Source organism: Equus asinus, chromosome 3 (genome assembly GCF_041296235.1).
Source record: "Equus asinus isolate D_3611 breed Donkey chromosome 3, EquAss-T2T_v2, whole genome shotgun sequence".
In the NCBI taxonomy this organism is placed as follows: Eukaryota; Metazoa; Chordata; class Mammalia; order Perissodactyla; family Equidae; genus Equus; species Equus asinus.
Genome location: NC_091792.1, coordinates 119,180,037 through 119,205,321, shown reverse-complemented (window position 1 = coordinate 119,205,321; position 25,285 = coordinate 119,180,037). Strand labels below are relative to the sequence as shown.

The 25,285-nt window shown below is 34.3% G+C and overlaps 1 protein-coding gene across 18 annotated transcripts in view; it reads left to right on the top strand.

The window, feature by feature from the left end:
- EXOC1 (exocyst complex component 1) overlaps window positions 1–25,285 on the top strand; it is a 54,298-nt gene that overhangs the window by 3,835 nt on the left and 25,178 nt on the right. For 5 of the 18 annotated variants that reach the window (XM_070505812.1, XM_070505819.1, XM_070505817.1 and 2 more), the window contains exons 2-11: window positions 1,003–1,136; window positions 5,690–5,820; window positions 9,266–9,425; window positions 12,305–12,325; window positions 13,844–14,031; window positions 16,139–16,366; window positions 16,571–16,703; window positions 17,347–17,456; window positions 18,235–18,288; window positions 24,570–24,719. In XM_070505812.1, coding sequence (XP_070361913.1) covers window positions 1,013–1,136; window positions 5,690–5,820; window positions 9,266–9,425; window positions 12,305–12,325; window positions 13,844–14,031; window positions 16,139–16,366; window positions 16,571–16,703; window positions 17,347–17,456; window positions 18,235–18,288; window positions 24,570–24,719 — 1,299 coding nt within the window. In that variant the 5' untranslated portion in view covers window positions 1,003–1,012. The remainder of the gene's footprint in view (window positions 1–1,002; window positions 1,137–5,689; window positions 5,821–9,265; window positions 9,426–12,304; window positions 12,326–13,843; window positions 14,032–16,138; window positions 16,367–16,570; window positions 16,704–17,346; window positions 17,457–18,234; window positions 18,289–24,569; window positions 24,720–25,285) is intronic. The other 13 variants (XM_070505818.1, XM_070505821.1, XM_070505814.1 and 10 more) reach the window with 3 other exon arrangements.

Below are 25,285 nucleotides of genomic sequence, written 5' to 3'. Positions count from 1 at the left end.
CTTCTTTGGAGAAATATCTATTCAGATCCTTTCTCAGTTTTTAATTGGGTTGTTTTTTGTTGAATGGTAAAAGTTCTTTATATAGGAAATTTATATTTAAAGATTGAACATGGAAGGTATTACTTTTTTATTTTATAAAGAGCTCTTTCAAACCAATAAGATGAAGAGGCTAAAAGACAAACAGAAAATTTACAAATACATATTTCAACATAGCTACTATTCAAAAAATACAGACTTATAGAAGAAGACATTCTACTCATGTATAAATAAACTCAAATAGGCAAAGAAATAGCTTGCAGATTTTATGTAGAATTGGTGAGGGTGCAGGGACTAAGGTACCCTTATAAAATGCTGGTGGGATGGCGTGTTGACACAATATTTCTGGGAAGGACAGTTGGAAAATGTGTATCAAAAGCTTTGAAATTAAACAGTATTCTTGGACCTAGCATCTCCTTTCTTGGGAAATTATTGCAAAGAAAATATCAGACAACTATATGGGGATATAGATGAAAAATTTTGTTAGTTAAAGAAATGGGCAGTAGAAGCAAAGTAGGCCTTTTTCAGGGGAGGATTAACAGAGAAAGTGCACTGGAGAAAAAAATGTTGTCAACAAGGAAACTTTTACAACTTAATTACTGATAGCTATTAATGGGTTTTCTTCCACTCACTCAAAAACCATTGAATAAAAAGGAATGATTAGGATCACCAAAGGAAAAAAAGATTGACCATGCCGTTTTAATTTTTTTTTCCCTCAATCTTTTTTTTTTGTATTACATTTGGTGAGCACTTCCAAAGATTTTAGAGTTTGGTGACACTGGTTCTCTAATTTCTTTTCCAAACATACAGCTTTTTATTTTTATGAGGTAGGTGTATTAATATATTAAATCATTCTTCCTATGCTTATTAGCCATAAATAAGATCATTTTTAAATCATAAATGGAACAATGTAAGATAGAATGATTTTGAGAATGAGCTTAATATCTGTACTCTGAATTTTTTCAGCTGAGTAAAGATGACAGCAATCAAGCATGCATTACAGAGAGACATTTTTACACCAAACGATGAGCGCCTGCTGAGTATTGTCAATGTCTGCAAAGCAGGAAAAAAGAAAAAGAACTGTTTTTTATGCGCCACAGGTGAGTCTTTAGTAAGAAAAAGTTCTTGTTTGGCATTCTTTTATTCTTTTATTTCCTAGGGGACATTTCCTCCTTGTTTTAAATATTCGCACTGTCTCTATAATTGAAAAAACTGTTGGGCCAACAAATTCATTTTTTTTAAATTGTTTTAAATTAAACATTGAGTAGATACAAAAGAATTTCCGTAACATCTATGTAAGGTGTGAAGACTAACCATACAGTGAATGCTGTACACCCACCACCTGGTGGAAGGTTTCCATTACCTTTGAAGTCTCTTGTGTGCCCTTCCGTGGTCCCCTTCACTCCTCTCCCTCATTAAGAGATAGCTAGCATCTCGAATTTTGGGTTACTATTTCCTTGCTTTTCTTTATCATTTTACCCATATATTTATAATCTCAACTAATACATTGTTTAGTTTCGGATGTCTTTGAACTTTACATAAATTGAATCATAATGCGTGTGTTTGTGACTTTTTCCTCAACCTTATATTCCTGTTGGTGAGTTTTGTCGCCGTTCTTTCACGTAGCTGTAATTCTTTCGTTTTCACCGCTGTGTAGTATCCTACTCCATGAGAGGACCACAGCTTACTTACCCATCGTACTAGTGATGAACGCTAGGTTTGTTTCCAGTTTTGCTATTTAGACAGCACTTCTGTGAATGTGTTTCTCTCCTGGTGTACACAGGAAAGAATTTTCTCGGGTAGATACGTAAGTGTGGAACTGCTGAGTTGTAGGCATCTGAATGCTCAACACGACTCTATTACCAAATGATTTTCGAAAGGAGTTGGACTGGTTTTCACTCCCACAAGCCACGTGTCTTTTGAGTTCTCCACGTCCTAGTCAAAACTTGGTTTTGACGTGTGGTTTTGACAAACTGTTGTTTCCGATCTGGTGGGTGTGAAATAGTATCTCACTGTGGTTTTAAATTTTGTTTCCCTAATTAATAATGAAATTGAGCATCTTTTTATGAATTTATTGGCCATTTAGTTTTCTTGTCTAAGAAATGTGCCTGTTGAAGCCTTTTGGCCATTTTTCCCTTGTGTTGGTTGCTGTTTTACTGATTTGTACAAGTTCTTTATATAATCTGGATACTAATCCTGTGTTGGTTATATGCATCCCAGTTTGTGGCTTGTGTATTTGCTTTTTATGCTGCCTTTTAATGAAATTTATAATATTAATGAAATCAAATTGATCAATCTGATCCTTTATGGCTTCCCCTTTTTTGTCTTATTTAAGATATCCTTCCCTACCCTGGAGTAATTACGGTATTCTCCCTTATTATCTTCTAAAAGTTGTATAATTTTGCCTTTCACATTTTAGCCTTTAATTAACCTGTGTAGCAATGAATGTGAGAATGTCTGTTTTGGGGTTCTCTCTTATATGTGGTTTTTATTTTGTCTTGTTTTGGTTCTTTATTCTTTCACCTAAATTTTAGAATCAGCTTGTCAAGTTGCAGATTTCATTGGGCTTTTGATCGGAATTGTTTTGATCTGTAGTTCAATTTGGAGAGAACTTACATTTTCATAATATTGAGTCTTCTTGTCTGTGGACATGGTGCCGTTTTCCATTTTATCTAGGTCTTCTCTAATGCCTTTCAATAAGTTTTATAGTTTTCAAGGCTTTGAATAAGTTGTATATAGTTTTAAAGATTTTGCACATATGTTGTATTTATTCCTAGGTATTTATTTATTCCTAGATTTTTTGATACTCTCATAAATGATAACACTCATTAGCAGTAATACATTTTTAAGATTTTTTTTTTTTAGTGCAGTTTTAGGTTTACAACAAAGTTGAGGAGGTACAGAGATTTCCTATATATATATATATGGTATATATATATATATATATATATATATATATATATATATATGCCCCTTGCCACCTCCCCCCCCCCACACACATATGTGTAACCTCTCCCTGTATCAATACCCCTCATGACAATGGTACATTTGTTACCAAGAATGAACCTACATTGATACATCATAATCACCCAAAGTCCATAGTTTACTTTAGGGTTCACTCTGGGTGTTGTACGTTCTATGAGTTTAGACAAATGTATAATGACATATATCTATCGTTGTAATACCATACAGAGTATTTTCGCTGTACTAAAAATCGTCTGTCTTCTGCCTTTTCATCTCTTCCCCCATGCCTACCCTTGGCAACCACTGATCTTTTGACTGTCTCCATAGTGTTACCTTTTCCAGAATGTCATATAGTTGGAATCATACAGTATGTAGCCTTCTCAGATTGGCCTCTTTCACTTAGTAATACGCATTTAAGATTCCTCCATGTCTTTTCATGGCTTGATCCTTCATTTCTTTTAGCACTAATATTCTATTGTCTGAATGTACCACAGTTTATTTATCCATTCATCTATTGAAAGACATCTTGATTGTCAATTTGACAGTTATGAATAAAGCTGCTGTAAACACCCATGAGCAGATTTTTGCATGGACATAAGTTTTCAGCTTCTTTGGGTAGATACCAAGGAGCGCAATTGCTGGATCGTATGGTAGGAGTATGTTTAGTTTTGTAAGAAACTGCAAAACTATCTTCCAAAGTGGCTGCACCATTTTGCATTCCCATCAGCAGTGTAGGTGAATTCCTGTTGCTCCACATCCTCACCAGCATTTGGTGGTGTCAGTGTTCTGGAATTTGCCCGTTCTATTAGGTATGTAGTGGTATCTTGTTGTTTTAATTTGCATTCCCTTGATGACATAAGATGTTGAGTATCTTTTCATATTCTTGTTTTCCATCTATATATCTTCTTTAGTGAGATGTCTGTTGATGTTTCTGGCCCATTTTTTAATAGGGTTTTTGTTTTCTTATTGTTGAGTTTTAAGAATTCTTTGTATATTTGGGATAAAATTTTATCAGATTTGCCTTTGGCAAATACTTTCTCCAAGTCTGTGGCTTATCTTCTAATTCTGTTCATACTGCCTGTTACAGAGCAGAAGCTTTTTAATTTTAACAAACATTAACACATTTTTAAAAATCATTTACTATTGGCATCCAGAAATACAGTTGGTTTTTTATATGGATTTCTATATATATCAATCTTGCTAAACTTTCTTATTAATTCTAATAATTTGTCCGTAGACTCTTTGTAAGTAGTGATATTTTCTTCCTTCATAGTCTTTATATTTTTTATTGGTTTTTTTGCTTAGTCTCTTAATTAAGACCATCAATACAGTCCTGATCTCAGAGAGAATGGCTTCACCTTTTAGTATGATATTTGCTTGTAGTTTTTTTGTAGCTATCCTTGACAATGCTAAGGAAGTTCTCTTCTATTCCTGGCTTCTTACACTTTTTTCTCTTTTTTTTTAATCATGACTGGATGTTGAATTTTTTAAAATGCTTTCTCAAATCATTGAGATTATCATATATACTTTTCTCCCTTACCTTGTCAGTGTGGTGAGTTATTGTACTTGGTTTTTCAAATGATAAATTGACTTCTTGGAATAACCTAACTCAATCATGATATACCATATGCCATTGATTAGAGCATATGTTATTATTTTATGTACCACTAAAAAAAAAATGCCATGATATTGCATCAATTGTTTAAGACTTGTCCTGATTTCAGCGATTTTTGAATGTGAAAGAAGATGTACATCTCAGAATTGATGAAATGAAATGCTGTCTTTTGTATAAACCCTTGGATTAAGTTTAAGAATTTTTTATCCATATTCATTAGTTACATGGTCCTGTAATTTCTTTTTCATACTATCTTTGACTGGCCTTAGAACCAAAGTTATAAAGTTATAAAGTAAGGTGGGGAGTGTTCCCTTGTTTTCTGTACGCTGGAATAGTTATGTATGTTTGGAATTATTCATTCCTTGGAATGCTTGGCAAAAGATAAAGTAAAACTGTACTGAACTCTTTGGGGGGGAAGATTTTTACTTACTGATGCAATTTCTTTAATGGTTATAGAACTTTCCATATTTTCCATTTTTGAGTCAGTTTTGATAAGTTACATTTTTTAGTGATTGTCAACCACTTCATCTAAGTTTTCAAATGTATTGGCATTCACTCCAGTCCACCCTCTATTCTGCTGCCAGAGTAATTTTTAGAAACTGGAAATTAGAGAATGTCATTTCTCTAATTAAAATCTTGTAAGAGCACCCCCACAACTTAGAAAAAGACCCTTTATGATCTGAACATCCATCTTTTTTAGTAATTTCATTTCTATCCACTTTGTTACATGTACAGTCCATATTGAACTGCTTATTGCTGTCCTCTGAAATAGTAGTATACTTTTTCAAGCCCCTTTGGCTTTACGTTGTTTCTTTAGGGCGCTCTTTGTCTGCCTCATACTATTCCTTTTAAAACTGGTCTGTAGCTCTACTCCTCCAGGAATCTGCCTCTGGTCCTCTCGTCTGATTTAGACGGCCCATTTAGTGTTCTGTACATTCCTCAGTCGCAGCATGTGTTATGAAACACTACTCTGTTTTAGTATCATGTACAGGCACCTGACAGCTTTTTTTGCAGTAAATGAAGAATGAGTGAGTGAGTAGTATTTCTAATGAAAGTGGGTGTTTTACTCAACAGTGACAACTGAACGCCCCGTGCAGGTGAAGGTGGTCAAAGTCAAGAAATCTGATAAAGGAGATTTCTACAAAAGGCAGATTGCTTGGGCCCTTCGAGACCTTGCTGTGGTAGATGCCAAGGATGCCATTAAAGTAAGTTTTTCTTAGTTCTCTGACCTGCGTTCAGAAACCGTCTTTCTTTTTATAGCAGTATTCTGTCTTCTAAGACCATATAAACTTGTTGTTTTATGACCCACTAGTCCACCAACTAACCAAGAATTAATCTAAAGTATATTATTCAACCTTTCCCACTCCCCAATCTCACACTACTAAAAATAAGTACATATATATGTTTGTTTCATTGTTTTTTCTTCTTTTTTTTTAATCTACAATATGTTCATGCACAAGCTTCATAAAGTAGAGCAAAATAACCTTGACTATAATTTCTGTATTTAGGTTATATATACTTGGTATGAAATCCATAGATTAGTGCAGATTTTAAAGTGGTGTTATATGAGTGGTTTTTAAAAAATCTTTATTGTTTTGGGAATACCTAGTTCAAAATCATGTCTAATATAACCAAAGTAAGTCCTTGGTTAGTCCTCACGAATTAATATAGAATCCCCAACCTGACCTTTTGAGGCCAAGATTTGATGTTTGTGGTTCAAGTAAAGGAAGCGACAGTGAGTTACACACGTTATTTTAAGCAATTTAAAGAATAATATATAAGAATGTAAATATTACATCTTTTACTTAAGCCACATTCAAACTCTAAGAAAGTTGAATAATGTGATAATCATGTTGAAGCGCCACCTTTATTCCTGACAATTCAAGGGTTTTCACAGCAATACCTTTTTTTCACAGAAATCAAGTAGAGCTCCTCTGGTTAAATTAGGTGCTTCCTCCTCCTCCTCTCCAGCCCTGCCCGTCGTCTTCCTCTGCAGCCCAGAGGCCCCTCTTGAGCTCTGGGGAATGCTTTGCCCCACAGCTACTTGTACTGTTGATGGGGCCCATAGCAAGGCTTACATTAATATAATTGTAGAGTCTTTGATTTAGCTGTAAAGTCTTATACATTTGTTAAAAAGGCACAAAGAAGAGCCAGCCCTGATGGCCTATTGGTTAAAGTTCATCAATCTCTACTTTGTTGGCCTGCATTCATTTCCCACTCGTGGAAGCACCCCACTCGTCTGTCAGTAGCCATGCTGCGGTGGCAGCTCACATAGAAGAACTAGAAGGATTTACAACTAGAATATACAACTATGTACTGCGGCTTTGGGGAGGGGACAAAAAAGAGCATAAAGAAGTAAAACTACCTTTGTAGAGCAATCTGATAAAATAAAACTCTGGTGTCACCCTTACCCTAGTAGAAACCTCTAAGAAACTAAAAGCTGGACAAAATGATAGGCAATTGAGTCGGGTGCACAATATTTTTTAAATGAAGCAAAAACAACTTTAGGAGAGCCCAGCATATCTGTAGAATTCAGATTTCTCCCAAATATAGAGAATGCCTTTTCTTTAAGTATTTTAGGCAAACTGGGCCATTGCTTTATCCCTAAGGAGTACCCGAAACACTTTAATAAATAATTTCTGTTACCATGGGGAAAGGTCAAGAGTAGACTTTTTTGGTAGGTTTCTGTTTAAGAGAATATACTTGGAAGACTTTTTAGAAATCCATCTTTATTAAAAAGCCTTTTTCCCTTCAGTAGTTTTGCACTTCATAAGCCCATTGACTTACATAATTCACTTATGTTGCTCAATGCTTATTCAAATGCTTTCTCGCAGCTGACACCTCATTGCTGACTCGCTTAATGGATTTTTTTTTCATTTTATGTAGGCACCTCGGTGTGTGTACACTATATAGGGATATAAAACATAAAATTTTTATACCTAGCCTAACATTAGCCATTTAGTATCACACATTGATTTGTGTGAGTGTTGCCACTGGGGCACTCAGCTTTTTTTATGGCATTATGGGAAATATTCCCAGGGAAGAGATCATTTCCCATCAAGTTTCTTATTAGTTGCCAATACTCTTGGATTTTTTAATAAGTAATAATGCAATTACCTTTCATTGTAAACGCAGATTTTTAATCTTTTGATCTTCAAGTCTTGTTGCTTATTGAGCTATAAATTAAACTAATTAGTAGCTGTCTGCTACTGTAATATGATTGTACCGCAGGTCAAGTCCTGATCCTAAATTATCCCAAGTCTTCATAAGAAAAGTCTGAGACAACTTCCCTTGCCTTTAACGTCTTCATTTACTTTTTGTAACCCCCTAAATAACACTTTAAATTAATTGAATATATTATTAGCCTTCTGTAGAACATTAAGAACATTTGAGCCTATTTTTAAAACTTCTCCGATGTGAAGAAAAGTGTACATCCATATGTTTTCATTTTTTGTCTAGTAGTCAAGTAGTTCCACGTTTGAGGGAGACATCTTGGCCTGGCATGAAATTATTGCTGTAATATGGCTTCAGTGCCACATAGAGAGGCTAGTGGAATTCACTCATGTCGGTTGAGCTTCTTTTTCATGTGAAAGAACTTTGAGACCTACCAGCATTTTTGACTTTTGAGACGCTTTTAATCATTCTATATTTTCAGGATTGAAAACAGGAATCCCTGCTTTTCACCTCATTTGTTCTTGAAAAGCACACCAGGACGTAGATTGTATTTTTTCTCATATGTTATAATTGAAAGGTATGTTCTTTATCAAGGCATTAGTGTCAAATCACAGTTATGAATAGTACATTATCAGAGAAAATGTGTAACTCAAAACCCCATAGGCAATTTAAAAAGAAACATTAGGACCCGGCCCCATGCCTGAGTGATTAAAGTTCCCCACGCATTGCTTCAGTGGCCTGGGTTCCGGCCCTACTCCACTCGCCAGCCACATACAAAAAAATAGAGGAGGATTGACACAGTTATTAGCTCAGGGCTAGTCTTCCTCAAGCAAAAAAAGAAGACGAAAGAAGGAAAAATTAGGTGCACATCGAAACTAGACACTATTGTCATCTTACAAACTAGGAAGCTGAGACACAAAGCCATTAAGTAGACATCCTATACCTCCACTCATAGACTTAAGGGGCATAGAGAGGAAATTACCAAAATACTATGTTTTTTATTCAACTTCTTTTGGGAGCTAAGTAAAGTTTTTGCTATAAATTGAATTCTCTGAACCATTCTCTGCAAGTCACTTAGCTAATTTTTAATGGTGTTCTTTTTTCAAGAACAGCTTCAAGTTATTTTTGTTTTTTTTAAAGATTGGCACCTGAGCTAACAACTGTTGCCAGTCTTTTTTTTTTTTCCTACTTTTTTTCCCCAAATCCCCCCAGTTCATAGTTATATATTTTAGTTGTGAGTCCTTCTACTTGTGGCATGTGGGATGCCACCTCAGCATGGCCTGATGAGCGGTGCCATGTCCGCGCCCAGGATCGGAACCAGTGAAACCCTGGGCCCGCCAAGCGGAGTTCGTGAACTTAACCACTCAGCCACGGGGCCAACCCCTCAACTTCTTTTTGTTTTCTTCAAATATAGATTTTACAGTAATGAAAAAGGATATGATCAAAAACAATATCTTTTTTATATTTTTATTTCAGGAAAATCCTGAATTTGATTTACATTTTGAAAAAATCTATAAATGGGTTGCCAGCAGCACTGCTGAAAAGAATGCATTTATTTCATGCATTTGGAAATTGAATCAGCGATATCTCCGGAAGAAAATTGATTTTGTCAATGTTAGCTCACAGCTTTTGGAAGGTAAAGTTAAATAAAAATGTATACCTAAAATCAAGTGTATCTATAAGTGACTATACAATTTGACATTATTCAAAGTAGTTGGAACACTGAATTACCTTATATTGTAAAGGAATTTAAAAATAATTTTTCTTACTGCAGGAGTGATGCTTGTTTGCTATAGAAAATTGATACATTAAATTAAATAAAAATCACTTATAACCTTAATCCTCAGAAATATCTACTGTTAACATTTTGTTAAATATTCTTCTAGTCTTTTTCCTATGCATATTTAAATACTTTTTTTAAATAAAGAAGTTTACATTCTGTTTCCTAATGTACTTTTTGATACAAGGTATCATGGACATTTTCTGTTATTATTAAATACTTACCACAACATTATTTTTAATGGCACCATAGTATTCCATTGTATGGATATACTATAATTTATTTAACTAATCATTTATTTTTAGTTTTCCAATCTTTGCTTATTTTAAGCCACTCTGAGGTGAATATCCGTGTAGCTGTATTTTTTTGTAGAGTGTATAGTGGTTAAGAACACAACTCTGGAGTCGGACTGCCTCAGTTCACATCCTGGCTTTGTCACTTACTGGCTGCGTGACCTTGGGTTCCTTCTATGTTTCAGTTTTCCTTATCTCAGAAATAGAGGTAATAATAGTATCCACCCTGTAGGATTGTTGTGAGGATTAAATGACTTAGTATATCATGATAAGAACAATGCCAGATATATAGTAAGTAGTCAATAAATATTAGCTATTACCAGGATGAAATCCTTAGACATGAAATTAAATCGGATATTTTTGATTAGTATATCTTCAGGAATGTTACCGTGGATTATTTTGGATTATAAGACAGAAAGTCTACTGTTAATTATTAAAAACATAAAATGAGATTTTATTCTTTTAAAATTTCTTTCAGAAGGACATAAACATTGTAAGAAAATGGTTCTGTATGCCTTGTGGATATGATTTGTGTTGTATTCTTTATCTCAAAGAAAGTAATTGAAAAAACAGCTAGTATGCAGGTGAACAGAGTTGTTGCTCCTCTTTATTAAGAAAAAAACTTAAATTTGTCCTAAATTGTATATTAGAAAGAAAACTTAGATTTCTCCTAAGTTGTATATTAGCGTGTAAAAATAGAAGGTTCTGTCAGGTTGAAACATGTGAAATTGGCAATGTTCAACCATTTTGACCTACAAAAACGTCAGTTCCAGATGTTTCAAATTACTCATTTACTTAGTCACTTGCCTCTGTCTTTTCTCTATTTTATTTTACTTACTCCTTTTCTGTTTGGCTCTGGATCTTTCCGTAAATACAGTATTCCTTCTCAGCACTTACTAATTAGTGAACCTGTTACTGGTTTCAGGTTTGGTGCTTAGAACTGGCAGAGGCAAGTCACATCTCTCAGGTCCTGGCTCCTCTCACCAGTGAGCCTGGCCTGGTGTAGAAGCCCTCAGGGCTGTCATCTCACCAACATTAGACCCCAGTGTCTTGGCGATGGAGGATGTTGACAGAATGACCTTTAATAAATTGATGGTACTTCTTCATGCCTTGAAAAGTTGTTTAATTTGTTTTGAGTGGCTGTTTTTTTTTTTTACCGTTTCAGAGTTGAACATTCTGATGAGTAAATGCTGTTCTGTTTTCAAATATTATATATTTCCAGAAGTTATTTGTTGCCTGAGATGTATTTTAAACAAATATATTTAATTAAATCAACAATATGAGAAAATACATACCCTACCTGGATCTACTTCATTAAGAAATATTACCAAAATCAATAAGAATAATATTGCTATCTTTTAGAATGAAGTGTCTAGCTTTAAAAAAAGAGCATTTAATTTTTCAGGACCTAAACCAAAACTGTAGACATTTTCAAGTTTATAAACTTTAGCCCTAATTGAGATTGATTTTAAGAATACTGAGAAGATCCTTAAGGATCTCATTTTGCAAATCACTTTCTATAAATCAATAACTGTTGCTTTGGTTTAATAGAATTCAGAGAACAGCTTTATTAATGTCTACAAACTTATTTTAATGTTTTAATAGACTTTGAAATCATAGCAGTTAACTCCCATTAAAAAAATAATAAATGTCTCTAATCTTTGGGTGATGTTAGAAAACAAATAAGAAATTATCACCATCTACTTTTAAGAGATAAATAATCATCCACATAAATGACTGTTCCTGTGAGTGCTAGCCGTGCAACTTTAGTCGTTTTTATTGGTGGCAGTTGAACATTCATGCTAATAATTGGGGCTTCTCAGCAGAAGGTTTTTAAGGTTTTTGAAAGAGGACTTTGTTAGCAGTTGAAGTAGATGGAGTTTTGGGCCTTTTTTTTTTTTTCATTCTTGTAACCAGGTGAAAAAGTCTTGGATTTGAATCCTTAAAAGCCAGCTTGAACTGATATCTCGTGTGTTTTTTTAAATTGTTTCAGTCTTGTCCTTTCTAACAGTGTTTTATGACTAATCCATCGTGAGGGAGTGTCTGGGTAAAGCTTTGGGGCCTTGAGTGAAAATAACTAGACTAAATGCATGAGTCACAAGTGACCTAAAAATAATCCCCAGGAAGTGATCTGTTTCCCAGTTTTCTCCTCCAAGGACTAGTCAGTGCTGTTTCTTAAAAGATTCAGAGAAAACAAAAAGATAGAAGTATTTTTAGTCACTGTCAGAAAAAGAATAAGAAAAATGAACCCTGGAAACTTAGCTTCTCTGGATTTTTCCACTTTGTGGTTGACTTTGACGTTGTCTTTTAAACCTTAATTTAGCATGAAGTTCAAATAAAATATGGGTAGTATTTAAAAATTTTAAACCTGTATACTTTTCTACCCAGCTAATATTCTTTGCTTACTTTCCTCTGCTTTTTTCATACCTTTTTACTCTCCAGAACTGCCTAAAGTTACAGAAGGTGCGTAACACCTTTTCTTCTTATTCTATTCCTTATATTTTTATTACTTGCCATTGTTATATACTGTTGGTTGCATATTTTATGAAATTGTGTATAGAGACAAATTCATTTCTACAAAATCCATATAGTAATAAAGTTAATGATAGTATTTATTATAGGCTTCCAAAGGACTGTTTCATGTGATAGAAAATTCTTCTGAAGCACTTATGATCATTTAAAATATTTGTTTATTTTAAATATCTGCTTGTGTAAGGAGCAGTACAGAATGATTTGGGCAGTCCCTGCCCCCTGGTGGCTAATAAGCTGTCACACATGGCAGTTTAACATTTCCACAATGAGGTAATGGACTGATTCAAAGGACAAGGAGATGATTCTTCTCTAAAGAGCCTATAACTATGTACTATAATCTGTAATTGCCTGTACCAAAAGTTTTACTCCCCTCCGTTTTTCTCTGGGACATTTTCTAAATCTTCCAAATTATCATTCTTAAAGAGTAAATCATTTGTTACTTTGAAATAGCTATTTTTTGTTCTAGGACAAATTAACGTATGTCAGTTCATACTGAAGGTGAATGTTCTTTTCGTACACAATAGTGAATATTTAAAGCATCCAGAGTTTGTGACTTAAATCACGTCCCCTTAAGAAAATCAGTAACTTTACTTAGAGGTTTATTTAGGGGGTAAAAATTATTTTTTTCATTTTGCCTCTCCTAATTTCAAGCTTTCTATAAAATCCCACATGCTAAATGAATTCTCTCAAAAAACTGGACTCAAACATTTATCCAGAAAGCACCTCAGATTTGACCTCTTGGTCCTTTGTTATGAAGCATAAAGACCACTTAAATTTTTGTAATTTCAAACAGCCCTGTTGTTGCTCTTCTTACTATAGAGTTACTGAGAAAGCTTCTATAGCTGATCTTGAGAAATTTTTATCAATGCATGTGAAATTGTTTTAAAACAAATAGAAAATTCAGTTAATATTTTCAGTGCCCAAAATAGATTGTGAATTTTAAATGCATTTTTCATTTCAATTAAAAGTTATTTGGGAAAAAGAACATAGCAAAGACAAAAACAACAAAAGTAATAGAAGAAGAATGTTACCAGGGGAAAAAAAAGGAAAGCAAATTGTTTCTCTGTGTCCTGAATTCATAATCATTGTTTTGTTAGAGCAACCACCACCTCAGGTAGGAAAAAAAAGCTTAGGCTTGTTTCTATGTGTCTTGTTTCTGTTTTTATATTTGTTTTTTAGCTTAGTTATGTTTGGGGAAATTGTGTAAAGCTTCTTGTAACACAAGTCAGCAAATTAGACTGCATGCTTTTTATGTGTTATAATAAACATTGTATTAACACATGCAGTTCTTTATAAAAATAAAGGGGTTTTTTTCATATATTTTGGATCATTCTTTCCTATTTTTCAGCCACTAAGTGTGACCTGTGCTTATAACTGACCTTACCTATAAGTATCGTGTTATTGTCCTTCCTACTTTTTTACTACTTTATTTTTTTTACCATCTTTAAGAATCTGTTCCAAGCGGAGAAAATCAGAGTGTGACAGGCGGTGATGAAGAAGCAGTAGACGAATACCAAGAGTTAAACGCACGAGAAGAGCAAGATATTGAAATAATGATGGAAGGCTGTGAGTGTGCAATCTCTAATGCTGAGGCCTTTGCAGAAAGGTTGTCCAGAGAGCTGCAAGTGCTGGATGGGGTAAGACTCTCTTGTAATCCATAAATGAATGATGTGTAGTAGATTGAGAAGACTGGTGATGTTCAAATTTAACTGCCTCAGCGCTTAAGCCTTCATAGTGTGATTATTGCTGTCTTTCCTTATAAGCACATTACCGGATGCCATCAGTCTTTCGCCATTCTTGTTCAGAAGACAGAAGCATTCCCGTTAGTCAGACCAGTGAAGGCAGTTGTCGGAGGTTCTGGATGTGGGGAGATTCCTGATATGAAGTGGTGGAAGTAAAAATAGCCAACCAGAAACCAACTTGGGCGTTATTTCCTGCCAGCCTCTGAAACACCTCAGAATAGTTCAATGCAAAAGAATACCATTTTTGTGATTTGAAAAAATATATATATAAATCAGAAATAGAGAAATTAAATTGAAATAAGTGAGTCATTTACCCAAAGGGAGCAGAATATTGTGGTAAAAACAGGAGAGCCAGGGAAAAAGATGTTTTATTCCTCTGCTAAACTGTTTTGAAATAGATCTTTTTAATTTGTAAGCACAGTTTCTGAGTCTGTAATCTAAATGCACATCTTTAGAAAGTAAAGAATTAAAAGAAATAACTGAAAGTAACACCACTTACATGAGAAAAATCTAAAACAGGAATATTTGGGTTTTTTTGTTTTGTTTAGATAGGGTAAGCATTTAAGAAAAATCCTCAGAGAATAAGGAATATTTTAAAGGCTTAAAGAATTTTGGTATTTTATACATGAAAGGTACCGAAGTTATGAGATTGAACTCAAGCCCAGGGATTACATGAATAGTCCAAGCTTACGAGTTTACGAAACTCACTGGAAGGAGAGCTTAGAAGAGACTTCAAGACGGTAAAGTGGAAATTGTCCCAGACAGGTTCAAGCCCCAGGTCTGCGCTTAAGAGATGGACTCAGTGGATCTGAGCCCTGCTCACTCGTACAGTTGGGCTGCACTTACAGTTGTGTTATTATGAATAACATAAAACAATACGTGTGAAATTACAGCATCAGCTGTACAATGATATTCTTCTCCTTCTTTGTTCAAGTTTTTTCCTCCTACCATGTTACCTGCCTTCTTAATGTGGCTTAGTGGTTTATATTTTCTTTTTTAATCAATATTGCATATATGTTCCAAGTCGTCATATTGTTTTGCAGTTTAATTTTCGATCCAGAAGCCTCCATATTTCAGGGAATTCAGAATCACTGATAATTATTTAGAAAACAGGGGTAAAGGGGTGGTGGTTTGTTACTGCTTTGCCTGGAAAAAAGCATAGTTGCAAATGAAAGAAAGGAAAGAAGACAGTGGAAGGAGCTGTCTTATGGTCATGTGCTCGACTACATCCTATTAATACAAATTGTACTACAGTAAATAAGTTCCATGTATCCTTCGAAGACTGTTATACCACTGCTGCCCTTTAGGCTAAGGTATTACATAGGTGTTTATGCTTCTATTTAGCATTTTACAGAAATGTTAAGAAGTATAGGGGCCGACTCCATGGCCCAGTGGTTAAAGTTCCACATGCTCCACTTCAGCTACCTGGGTTCATAGGTGCATATCCTGGGCGCTGGACCTACTCCTCTCATCAATCATGCTGTGGAGGCATCCCACATACAAAATAAAGGAAGATTGGCACAGATGTTAGCTCAGGGCTGATCTTCCTCAAGCAAAAAAAGAGGAAGATTGGCAACAGATGTTAATTCAGAGCAAATCTTCTTCACACACACAAAAAAAATGCTAAGAAGTATAAAAAATTCCCATAGCTGGTAGAGTTTGAAGAAATGTTAGAGGTGACATAGTCTAATGCCCCTCAATTTACGGAAATGGGAATTACCATTACTGATGATACTTTGTAGGGCAGAACCTTACTTGTGCAGTCTGTGAAAGTATAAAATACAGAGGATGGTCCCTAACCTTGATAGAGAGACAAAGTATCTTCTTGAAATACTCTGTAAAAGGTGGAATGTAAACATAAAGTGATAAACTAAAGTAGATGTGTCAATGTATGTCAATCTTTGTTACTCTGCTGTCAAAGAGATTTAGCAGTATTTCACCTTTATACTTCTTTTGCACATGTAAATAATATGAAGTGTTATTTTTGTTTTTAACTTTGTAGGCCAACATCCAGTCAATCATGGCCTCTGAAAAGCAAGTGAACATCCTGATGAAGTTGCTTGATGAGGCTCTAAAGGAGGTGGATCAGATTGAATTGAAACTGAGCAGTTATGAGGAAATGCTCCAGAGTGTAAAAGAACAAATGGATCAGATCTCTGAAAGCAACCACCTGATTCATCTTAGTAACACTAATAACGTAAAGCTCCTGTCTGAGATAGAGTTCCTTGTGGTGAGTGTGATTATAAATTACCAACAACAAAAAACAAAAAAATCTAAGAATAATCAATAAAAGCCATTTGTAAATATTTTCTAATTCCTTTGTGAGAGCAAGATTAAAAATAATTCCAAAGGCCTAGTGATAGGATTGAGTAGCATCTTACCTGTAAATTTCCCACAAGTACATATGCAAATTGGATGTTTACGTATATTCCAGAACCACATGGACTTGGCCAAAGGTCATATAAAGGCCCTTCAGGAGGGAGATCTTGCTTCTTCCAGAGGCATCGAAGCCTGCACCAATGCCGCTGATGCCCTTCTGCAGTGCATGAATGTAGCTCTTCGCCCAGGTATGTTCCCTGGAAGTGATAACATCCGACCAAGAATCTGAGACTAAGCCTATAACTTGGAATAAAGCTTTTTACAAGAAATACATGGGACAAGTGGTTTAGAGTTATAGTATTAGCTACTCTGAGAAGTTTCACTTATTTCCAAACGTGTTTCTCTTGGCACTAAGAACTTTTCCATTTCACTTCCGTCTGATTGGCCATCAATGACTCTGTTAATACCATGATTTTTCTTTAGTACCAGCCACAGAATCTAGCACAAAGTAGATGCTTGGGTTAGACCAGAGAGCATGAGGTTTTCCTAGGCCGGTAGGTGCAAAACAAATTTGTATCAGAATCACCTAGAGGACTTGTTAAAACACATATTGCCAAGCCCCACCCCCAGATGCAGTAGGTCTGGGCTGAGGTCCGGGAATCCACATTTCTCACAGTTCCCAGACGATGCTGAGGCAGGACCACACTTTGAGGTCCGCTGTGCTATGCTGTTTTTTTCTCTTGCTTACCTTTCTTTTACAAAGATAACAAATAAGCCAATAAAACTTTGGCTTCTTCAAAACTAAAATATGGATACTGTTATAAATGTATTCATTAAAATTGGGGAAATCTCTTTACCCGTTACATCAGTCAAGAAATGTTGTGATTTCAGGCCATGACATGCTTCTGGCCGTGAAAGAGCAGCAGCAGCATTTCAGTGAGCTGCGAGAGCAGTTTGCCCGGAGACTGGCCAATCACCTCAACAATGTTTTTGTTCAACAGGTAATTTTGTTTCATTATTAAAACTGGCATGTTCCTGAAGGTTTTTCTATATATTACCTTAAACTTAAATTCCCACAAAACATTTTAATGTGTTTAATTGGGGTCACAGTATATTCCTTGACACATTTATTTGATTTTAAGATTTTTAAATATGTGCCTATTTGCTCACAGATGTATTTGGAGCCTCAACTACCTCCTTAGGTAGACAGTCTTGTTCCTTTCAGCTGAAACCCTCTGATTCTACACATCATCAAATAATTAAGCTTACTTATTGCATATACCATTTAGATGTTATTTATAAAAATAAGTCCAAACTTGTTAAATGTTTACTATTTGGCCTGTTTTGTTTTTCAACATTTTGAGGTGAGAACCAGGACTTGGTTTAGTGTTTCAAATGTCTCCCTGGCTGTGTGTACTTAGATGAGAAAAATGACTATAGTTCAATTGTAAATTCCAGTTGATTTAATCTTAAATAAACCCTTTGTCTATATTTTTATATGGAAAAGGATTTTATAATTAAGGTTGTGGCAATAAAATTAATATTAATAATATTGAGTGACTTACAGGGATTTGAAAAGAAGGCATTTTAATATCTGGTGTAATAAATTAGCTTTCTTATATTTTTAAATCTCTTCTTTTAATTAGGATTATGGGGCAAAAAAAATTGAGGGAAATTTTGTTCATCAAGAAATGCTGTCTGAAACATTGGATTCTTATTTTGTTTTCACTTTGCAGAATTCTAAAACAGTTGTATTGACTGTATTTTATTTCCGATTAGTTTACTCAGGCCCTCCTTCAACTCTATAACAGGTCCTACTTTCTTTCGGTGCCTGTGAGTACATCAAATTTGGCTCAAGCTTCTCTGATTCTTTTTTTTTTTTTCTATAAAGTTTACTAAACAGCAGCAGAATCTTCGTAGATTATAACTTACTGATTTAAGCTACCTGTTAACCATATTTGTAGCAATTTTTTAACGTCTCATAGCAAAAAGTTTATTTTGGCCAAAAAGGCATTTAATCTCATTCTGCTTGCCTTTCTTCCTTTTATTTTTTCATTCACACACTCACTCACTCCTTCATTTATTTAGAAGTCATTTACCAGGTGATTCAGATGCAGACCAGACATTTACTGGGATAGATGAGAGGCTGAGCCTGCCCTCCAGTAGCTCACAGCCTAGGGAAGGGACATAGACACATATACTCAGGAAGGGTACGGTTTAGGATAGCGATGCCATGGGAGTGTAAAGGAAGAGCACCTAACTAAGCATGCGAGCGGGGCGCTGGGGAAGACTCTCTTAACATTTCACTTGACTTGGAAAGTGCCAAGAAAAAAGTAAACCCAGAAGTCACATAGGAAATACTAATTCACATTTTTCTTACAGTATTATTTCAATAATATCTATTTCTACACAATTGCTTAGTTTTTAAAAATGACACTGCTGACAGTGATGTTATCCACATTTGTAGATGCTATTGAAAATAGCAGTCAGTAAACAATAGTCCCTTCTGCACTCTTAATTGTTTGTTGTCACGTGCATTTATTTGTGATTTTGCTTCTTTGTCTTGTAAACTAATGGCTTGGTTTAAAATGAATGCTTCCAAGTTCTGAAAATCTAATACGTATTGTTACATGTGAGTGATGCATGTTAAAAACCAGAATGTTACAACAACATGGGATGTGCTGAAGAAGGTAGAGGAGGATGTCCACCTTCTATGGATTTTCTGTGTGTTGAATTCAGTGCATCAGGTCACCTAGCAAAAGAGTTGGAAAACGTGGGTATTTCTATTTCTGGCTGTGGGACAAAATACCTGGGAAAATTTGATTACCATATTATGGTACATGTCTTTGTCGATCACCAAATTTTCATTGTGTGACTGTTATGTACTCACTGTCATCCGTATGTAAAAAGAAATGGCTCCCACCCTCAAGATGCTTGTAAGGAGGCGTTCAGACTAATAGACCTGAAGCTCTAAAACAGAATATATTAAATTGCTAATTATATGACTATGTATACATAGTATACATATGTATAAGTGCTAAGGAGGTTTAATCAAAAGTGAGTTTACTGAAGACTTAAGTAGTCAGATATGGCATCACAGATAGGACAAGACTTGAACAGGCTCCGTGCAATGCAGTTTACAACCGATGTATAGATATTGTAACATTCATAACTACTGTACAGAAGAATCCAGTGGAAATATTCTCTTCATCACACTGTAACAGTAATTTAAGAGCATCAATTCCCAGTCTTTTTAAAACTCACACGTCAATAAAATTAAAAGAAATAAAATTTGGAGACTGTCCAACTCACCAGTTTTTTTTTTTTTTTACCACATAAAAGCCTTAAAAAAGAAATACTGCCGTCTACTTTTACTATCCTTTTGTTTTTAAAATGACATTTTGGCATTAAAAGAAAAGGAAGAACGTAATTTCAGACTTTTAAATTTAATAATTTAAATTTCCTTTAAATAAGTTAAATTTCATCACTTTACTTCTTGTTGCTGTAGGCCAGTAAAAACATCTTTGCATTTGGAATCACTGACCCAGAGCGTGCTGTCTAGGACACAAGCTTCTTGTTAATACTTCTGCATAGCTATATTTTAAAACTTGAAATGCATTTTTATTTAATATTCACTTCTTACTTTAATACAATATGTGAGCAATATTTTTAAGAATTGACTAGATTCTTTTGGCTCTTTTAGAGCTTCTTACACACTCAGCTTCCACTGAAATTGCAGACTCTTAGCTATAATTTTTATTTTTTAAGGATTCATGTATCTAGAATGGTATTCAGTTGGGAGAATCAGGCCAGTTACACTAATTAGGATTCTGATATTGAAAAGAGGCAGTCTAATTAAGGCTAATGAAATTGAGGAAATATTTGCATAATGAATATGTCCTTTAAAAAATTCTTTTGGTTGTTTTCTGAAAGATTTGTCTTGAAAAGATAACTTTTCTATACCCTTTTTCCCCCATTTGGTTCTCCGGAGACCTCATGCTGCTGTGCTCTGCCCTTAGCAACATGATGAGACTGATTATGGGCTGAACTAAAAGTACAACCAGGAAAAAACTGAAGTTGTGGGGGTTTTTTGCTATATGAATAAGTTTGGAAATTTTTCTTTCAACATATATTTATAGAAATGTTACGTAGTAAAACAAAACCTGTGTAATAGACCACCAATATTCAGTTCATTTCACAAAAATTCTTTCCTTAAGCACGTCACAAGTTTCTAAACATAGGTTGATATCTGTGGTTAAAAGTTTAGAAAGAATTATGATTATTTAAGATCAGTTTTTGTGATGTTTGAGGGAACTTTGCTCAGATTTTCTTTTTTCTCTAAGAAAACAAAAATAAACATGCCATAACATAGAAAGAAAGAGTTGCCAAATCCTGAAAATGTACTCAGTGTTTGACGTGAATGTGTCATTTCTGTTAGACAATCAGTACAGCACAGTGGTTAAGAGTGCATGCTGAGCCAAACTTCCTGGATTCGAAATCCTGACTCTGCTACCTTCTGGCTGGGTGACCTTGGGCAAGTTAATTAACCTCTCTGTGCCACCTTAGTTGCCTTATCTAAATAAGGGAGTAATAAAAATATGTACCTCATAGGGTTGTTATGAACGTTAATGTGTTATTATATCTTCAACATTTTTTTTAAGCTTTTATTTTTTTCGTTTTTCTCCCCAAAGCTCAAATACAACAATATACAAATACAGTTGTATATTCTAGTTGTGGATCCTTCTAGTTGTGGCATGTGGGACACCGCCTCAGCATGGCTTGATGAGCAGTGCTAGGTGCACGCCCGGATCCAAACCAGTGAAGCCCTAGGCCGCCGAAGCAGAGCACGCGGACTTAACCACTCGGCCACGAGGCCGACCCCTAACATACTATTTTTAAATTATGTTAATAATAGAATTTTGCTATTTTTGCAAATGAGGGGGAAAATACTTTGCAAGGTTACTGTGAAGATTAGAATTTGTATAGATATAAAGTACCTAGCATGGTAGTAGGCATTCAATAAATTGTGTTATCATTACTAACTTATGATTATTTATACTAAGAAACTTTAAATGGTCAATTAAAAAATATAAAGAATAAAATTCTTTGCACATTAGAGTTCTAGATGTAATAGTTACCTATATTATTGATTGAATCAATTTAAATATTAAAATTTTCTATTTTCTGTAATTATTTTGGAACCATTTTCTCTAAAATTAAATCTTTTTGTTAAGATTAGTAACATTTACTCTGTCTTAATGGTAATGGTTTGAGGGTATTGTAAACTTTAAAAACTGTAAAATCTTCTACAAATGTTAATAATTAATTCTTCAATTTTTAGGAGAAGAGAGGGTTTTTAATTGAAGCGCTTTCATGGCACTAAATTAAATAAGATAACATATAATGACCTGAGTAAAAACAGTGGTAGAAAAACATAAATGATAATTTTGAGTCTTGAATCACTGAGAAAAATGAATGAGGAAGATTGTCTTGGATAATGAAAAGATATCTAACATCGTTATCAATGAAGACAGAATATTTGAAAATCATTTATAAGCTGTAACAAGTCTGTCAAATATTCTTCCCCTTTAATCATTATAACTAATTAAGGCAACTATAATGTCTATCTATGATTAGTATCTAATACCTGCAATTTAATGGAATCCTGATCATCCTTCTGATGTAACCATTAGAAGACATTCCTGTATGTAACGTTCGTATTAACTATAATAAGATAGAGCATAGTCCAGTGGTAATACCTGTGTGTTTTATTTAATATTACTAATTTTGTTCATATTTATTGTTAGTCTTTACTTCATAGAAAGCACGTAGGTGCCCAGGCATTCCAAATATACCGAATAGTTCCATTTTTCAACACTGTGACCCTTAGTCCTCGCTGATTCTGTTGGGAGATGTGATTGTTTTATATTCAATCAGCCATCTAAAAAAGAGCATTCACACAGGTGCTCCCATATCCAAAACTTTTGGGGTCAGCTGTGTTTTTAGAATTTTTCAGATTTAGAGAAGTAATATAATGCATATACTGTATATTATGTAACCACTTCTGCAGGGTCTGGAGCGGGGCCCTGTAATCAAGCACAGAATGTTTCTATAGCAAAAAATGTGAATAGTCACTCTAAACACTACAAATAGCCTCATGTCAGTCTAGGTCAAGTTTTGCTATCAAAATAGTTTTGGCCCCAAACTTAAACTGAGTTTTCAGACCTTTTGGATTTTAGAATTGTAGAAAGGGATTGTGGACCTATATACATAATATACCTTGTATATAATGACTATGATAGCTGTAAATTTCTGTTGCCTCTGGTTCTTGTTATTTTGAATTGGCCAGTCTAGTTTTCTGATACTTTTCTGCTTTCGTCATTTCCCAAGTTAACCTAAGTAGGTATCAGTAAGGTTAATCTTAGAAGTATATTGTTCTACATATTTTTATATGTAATTTCTATATAATGGGTTCTTATTTTTCTTTTTGTTTCCATTTTAAATTAGGGATATACTTTTACAAGAAGAAAATTTTCCAATAGACTGACTTGAAAACTTTAACAAAGAAGGGATTCAGATAATAATAGTTTTAGTATTTGGTGTGCCTTATACTTGCATCTTTCTTACTCCATAGGTACTTCTCAATTACTAGAGAACTCTTTATCCCTAGGCCAGGAATTTTTCTTTCTGAATACTTTGTGTTTAAAAGAAATTGTTTAAAAAATCCATAACCACTAAATTCTTAGTTTGTGTATATAGTAAAGCATATAAATTAGATAGAAGAAAGAAATCTCTTTTAAATTACAAAAATTTAAATTCTTTAAATTCAAGATGTTTATAAGCTAATGTATATCAACTAGTATAATACACATTTAATTACCTTTAGTTAACTTTACCAGGAAATGAGTTAACCGACTCCATAACTCCAACAGTCTGTGTCATTTTAATAGAGTTTTCACAACATGCTAACAAATAACTTCTGACCATCTAGGCAAATCAGATTGAGTCAGAATGACTTCAAATGAATCTTTTTTTTTTTTTTTTGCCCTTTCCTATTCTTGGGAACTTACATTTTCAAGGGGATTCTATTCCTTTAATCTTCCAACTCCCCATCTCTTAGTCTCTGGCTTTGAGTTCCATGACAAGTGTCGACCAAATACCAGAGGAGGAGAGCTAGATTGGTTCAAAAAAGGCTTGGGAAGATTTTTATTTTTGTTTATTTGTTTATTTTTTAGATAGCAGTAACTAGTAGGCAGTTACAATTTCTAAGTCTGGTTAAAATGATTTTGTTTGACATGTTTTTAAAAGAAAACAGAAGTGGGACTCATGTGATTTAAGATTTCAATTCTAGCTTTCATCCTGTGTGACCTGAGCAAATCACTTAACCCTTTGAGTTTTGATTTCTTCTTCTAGGAAATAAGGTTATTGGATTAGATGATCTACCAGGTCTATATTTTCAAAACAGAAGTCAGGATACATCATCTGTCTAAGGCTGTTTGATAATCTGTTAATTTTCTTATATAAAAGTCTTGTCAAGGTTTGAAAATAAAATCATATAGTTATTTAGTTAACAAATATGGAAAAATTAAAATTACATTATTATTAGAGGTTATCTTGGAAAACCTAGGATATAGTATTCATAGTCCTTCCTAGTTCTAAAATTTTATATCCTATATATTTTATCTGTTGTTTTAAATATTATAGACTCTAATGAAAATACCATAGATGTAGATAATTTGTTTTGAATGACTTCCCTGTTTGGTGTATTTCTTAATACAGTTTGTATCAAGAAGTTTATTTGCTTACTAAATTGTAAAATGATATGGTATGGGAGAGACAAGCTTGATTAAAACATTCATTCTCCTTTAGAAGATGAAATGAGTATTGATTTATCAGAGTGCCATTCTGGCGTGTTTATGATTATTTTATGGTGATGGTGTTCAGTTGATATACACAGGATGAGAAAAGAAGACAAGTAAGTACTTGGTTTTTATTTTTCTTTGTTCTCTTGGTTTTGCTTGGCCAATTTGGTGATTGTTCAGAATTTTCAATTACAACAATGTTTCTTTATACTGTCAGTGATATTTATTTATTTATTTATTTGCTCACTCCAGGGTCATGATCAGAGTTCAACTCTTGCTCAGCACTCCGTTGAACTGACTTTACCCAATCATCATCCATTTCATAGAGACTTGCTCCGATATGCCAAGCTGATGGAGTGGCTGAAGAGTACAGATTATGGGAAATATGAGGGACTAACAAAGGTACGACTTTAACAATTACTCACTGAGTATAGAGCATAATCTTTTAGAATCCAGAGGTCATGAATTCAGTTCCCCAAGTGACGTTTGAAATACTGTAGTGCATTCTTAGCAAAGCAGAAAATAATTGAATTTCTGAGTGCCCATTAACCAGGGGGAACACTTATTTTATTTACTTGGATAAAGAAGAGCTAAATTTTGTACTTCAGTTTAATATAGTATTAGGCCATATTGTAGCCTGAAGCATCATTCAATTTGGTTAAATGCTATAATTATTTCCTAAGTTTCTTTGTGTACAATATAGAAACTAGGGAGTATGAAGATGTGAATGAGGCATTTCCCCCCTAAGAATCTGTAGTCTGTTGTGTTAAGCAAGTGCACAGTGCCTCTTTATTAAGCAAGCATTCCACTATTCCAGGCACACGGGCCCTAACACACAAGTGTATACTTCTAAAGAGCTTTGAGTCTGACTGGGAAGGACAATTATGCTTAAAACAATTGGCAAAAAATTAAATACTAAACTAAACTGGAAATTAGTTTAAATGTATAGCAGTTTAGAGAAGGGAAAT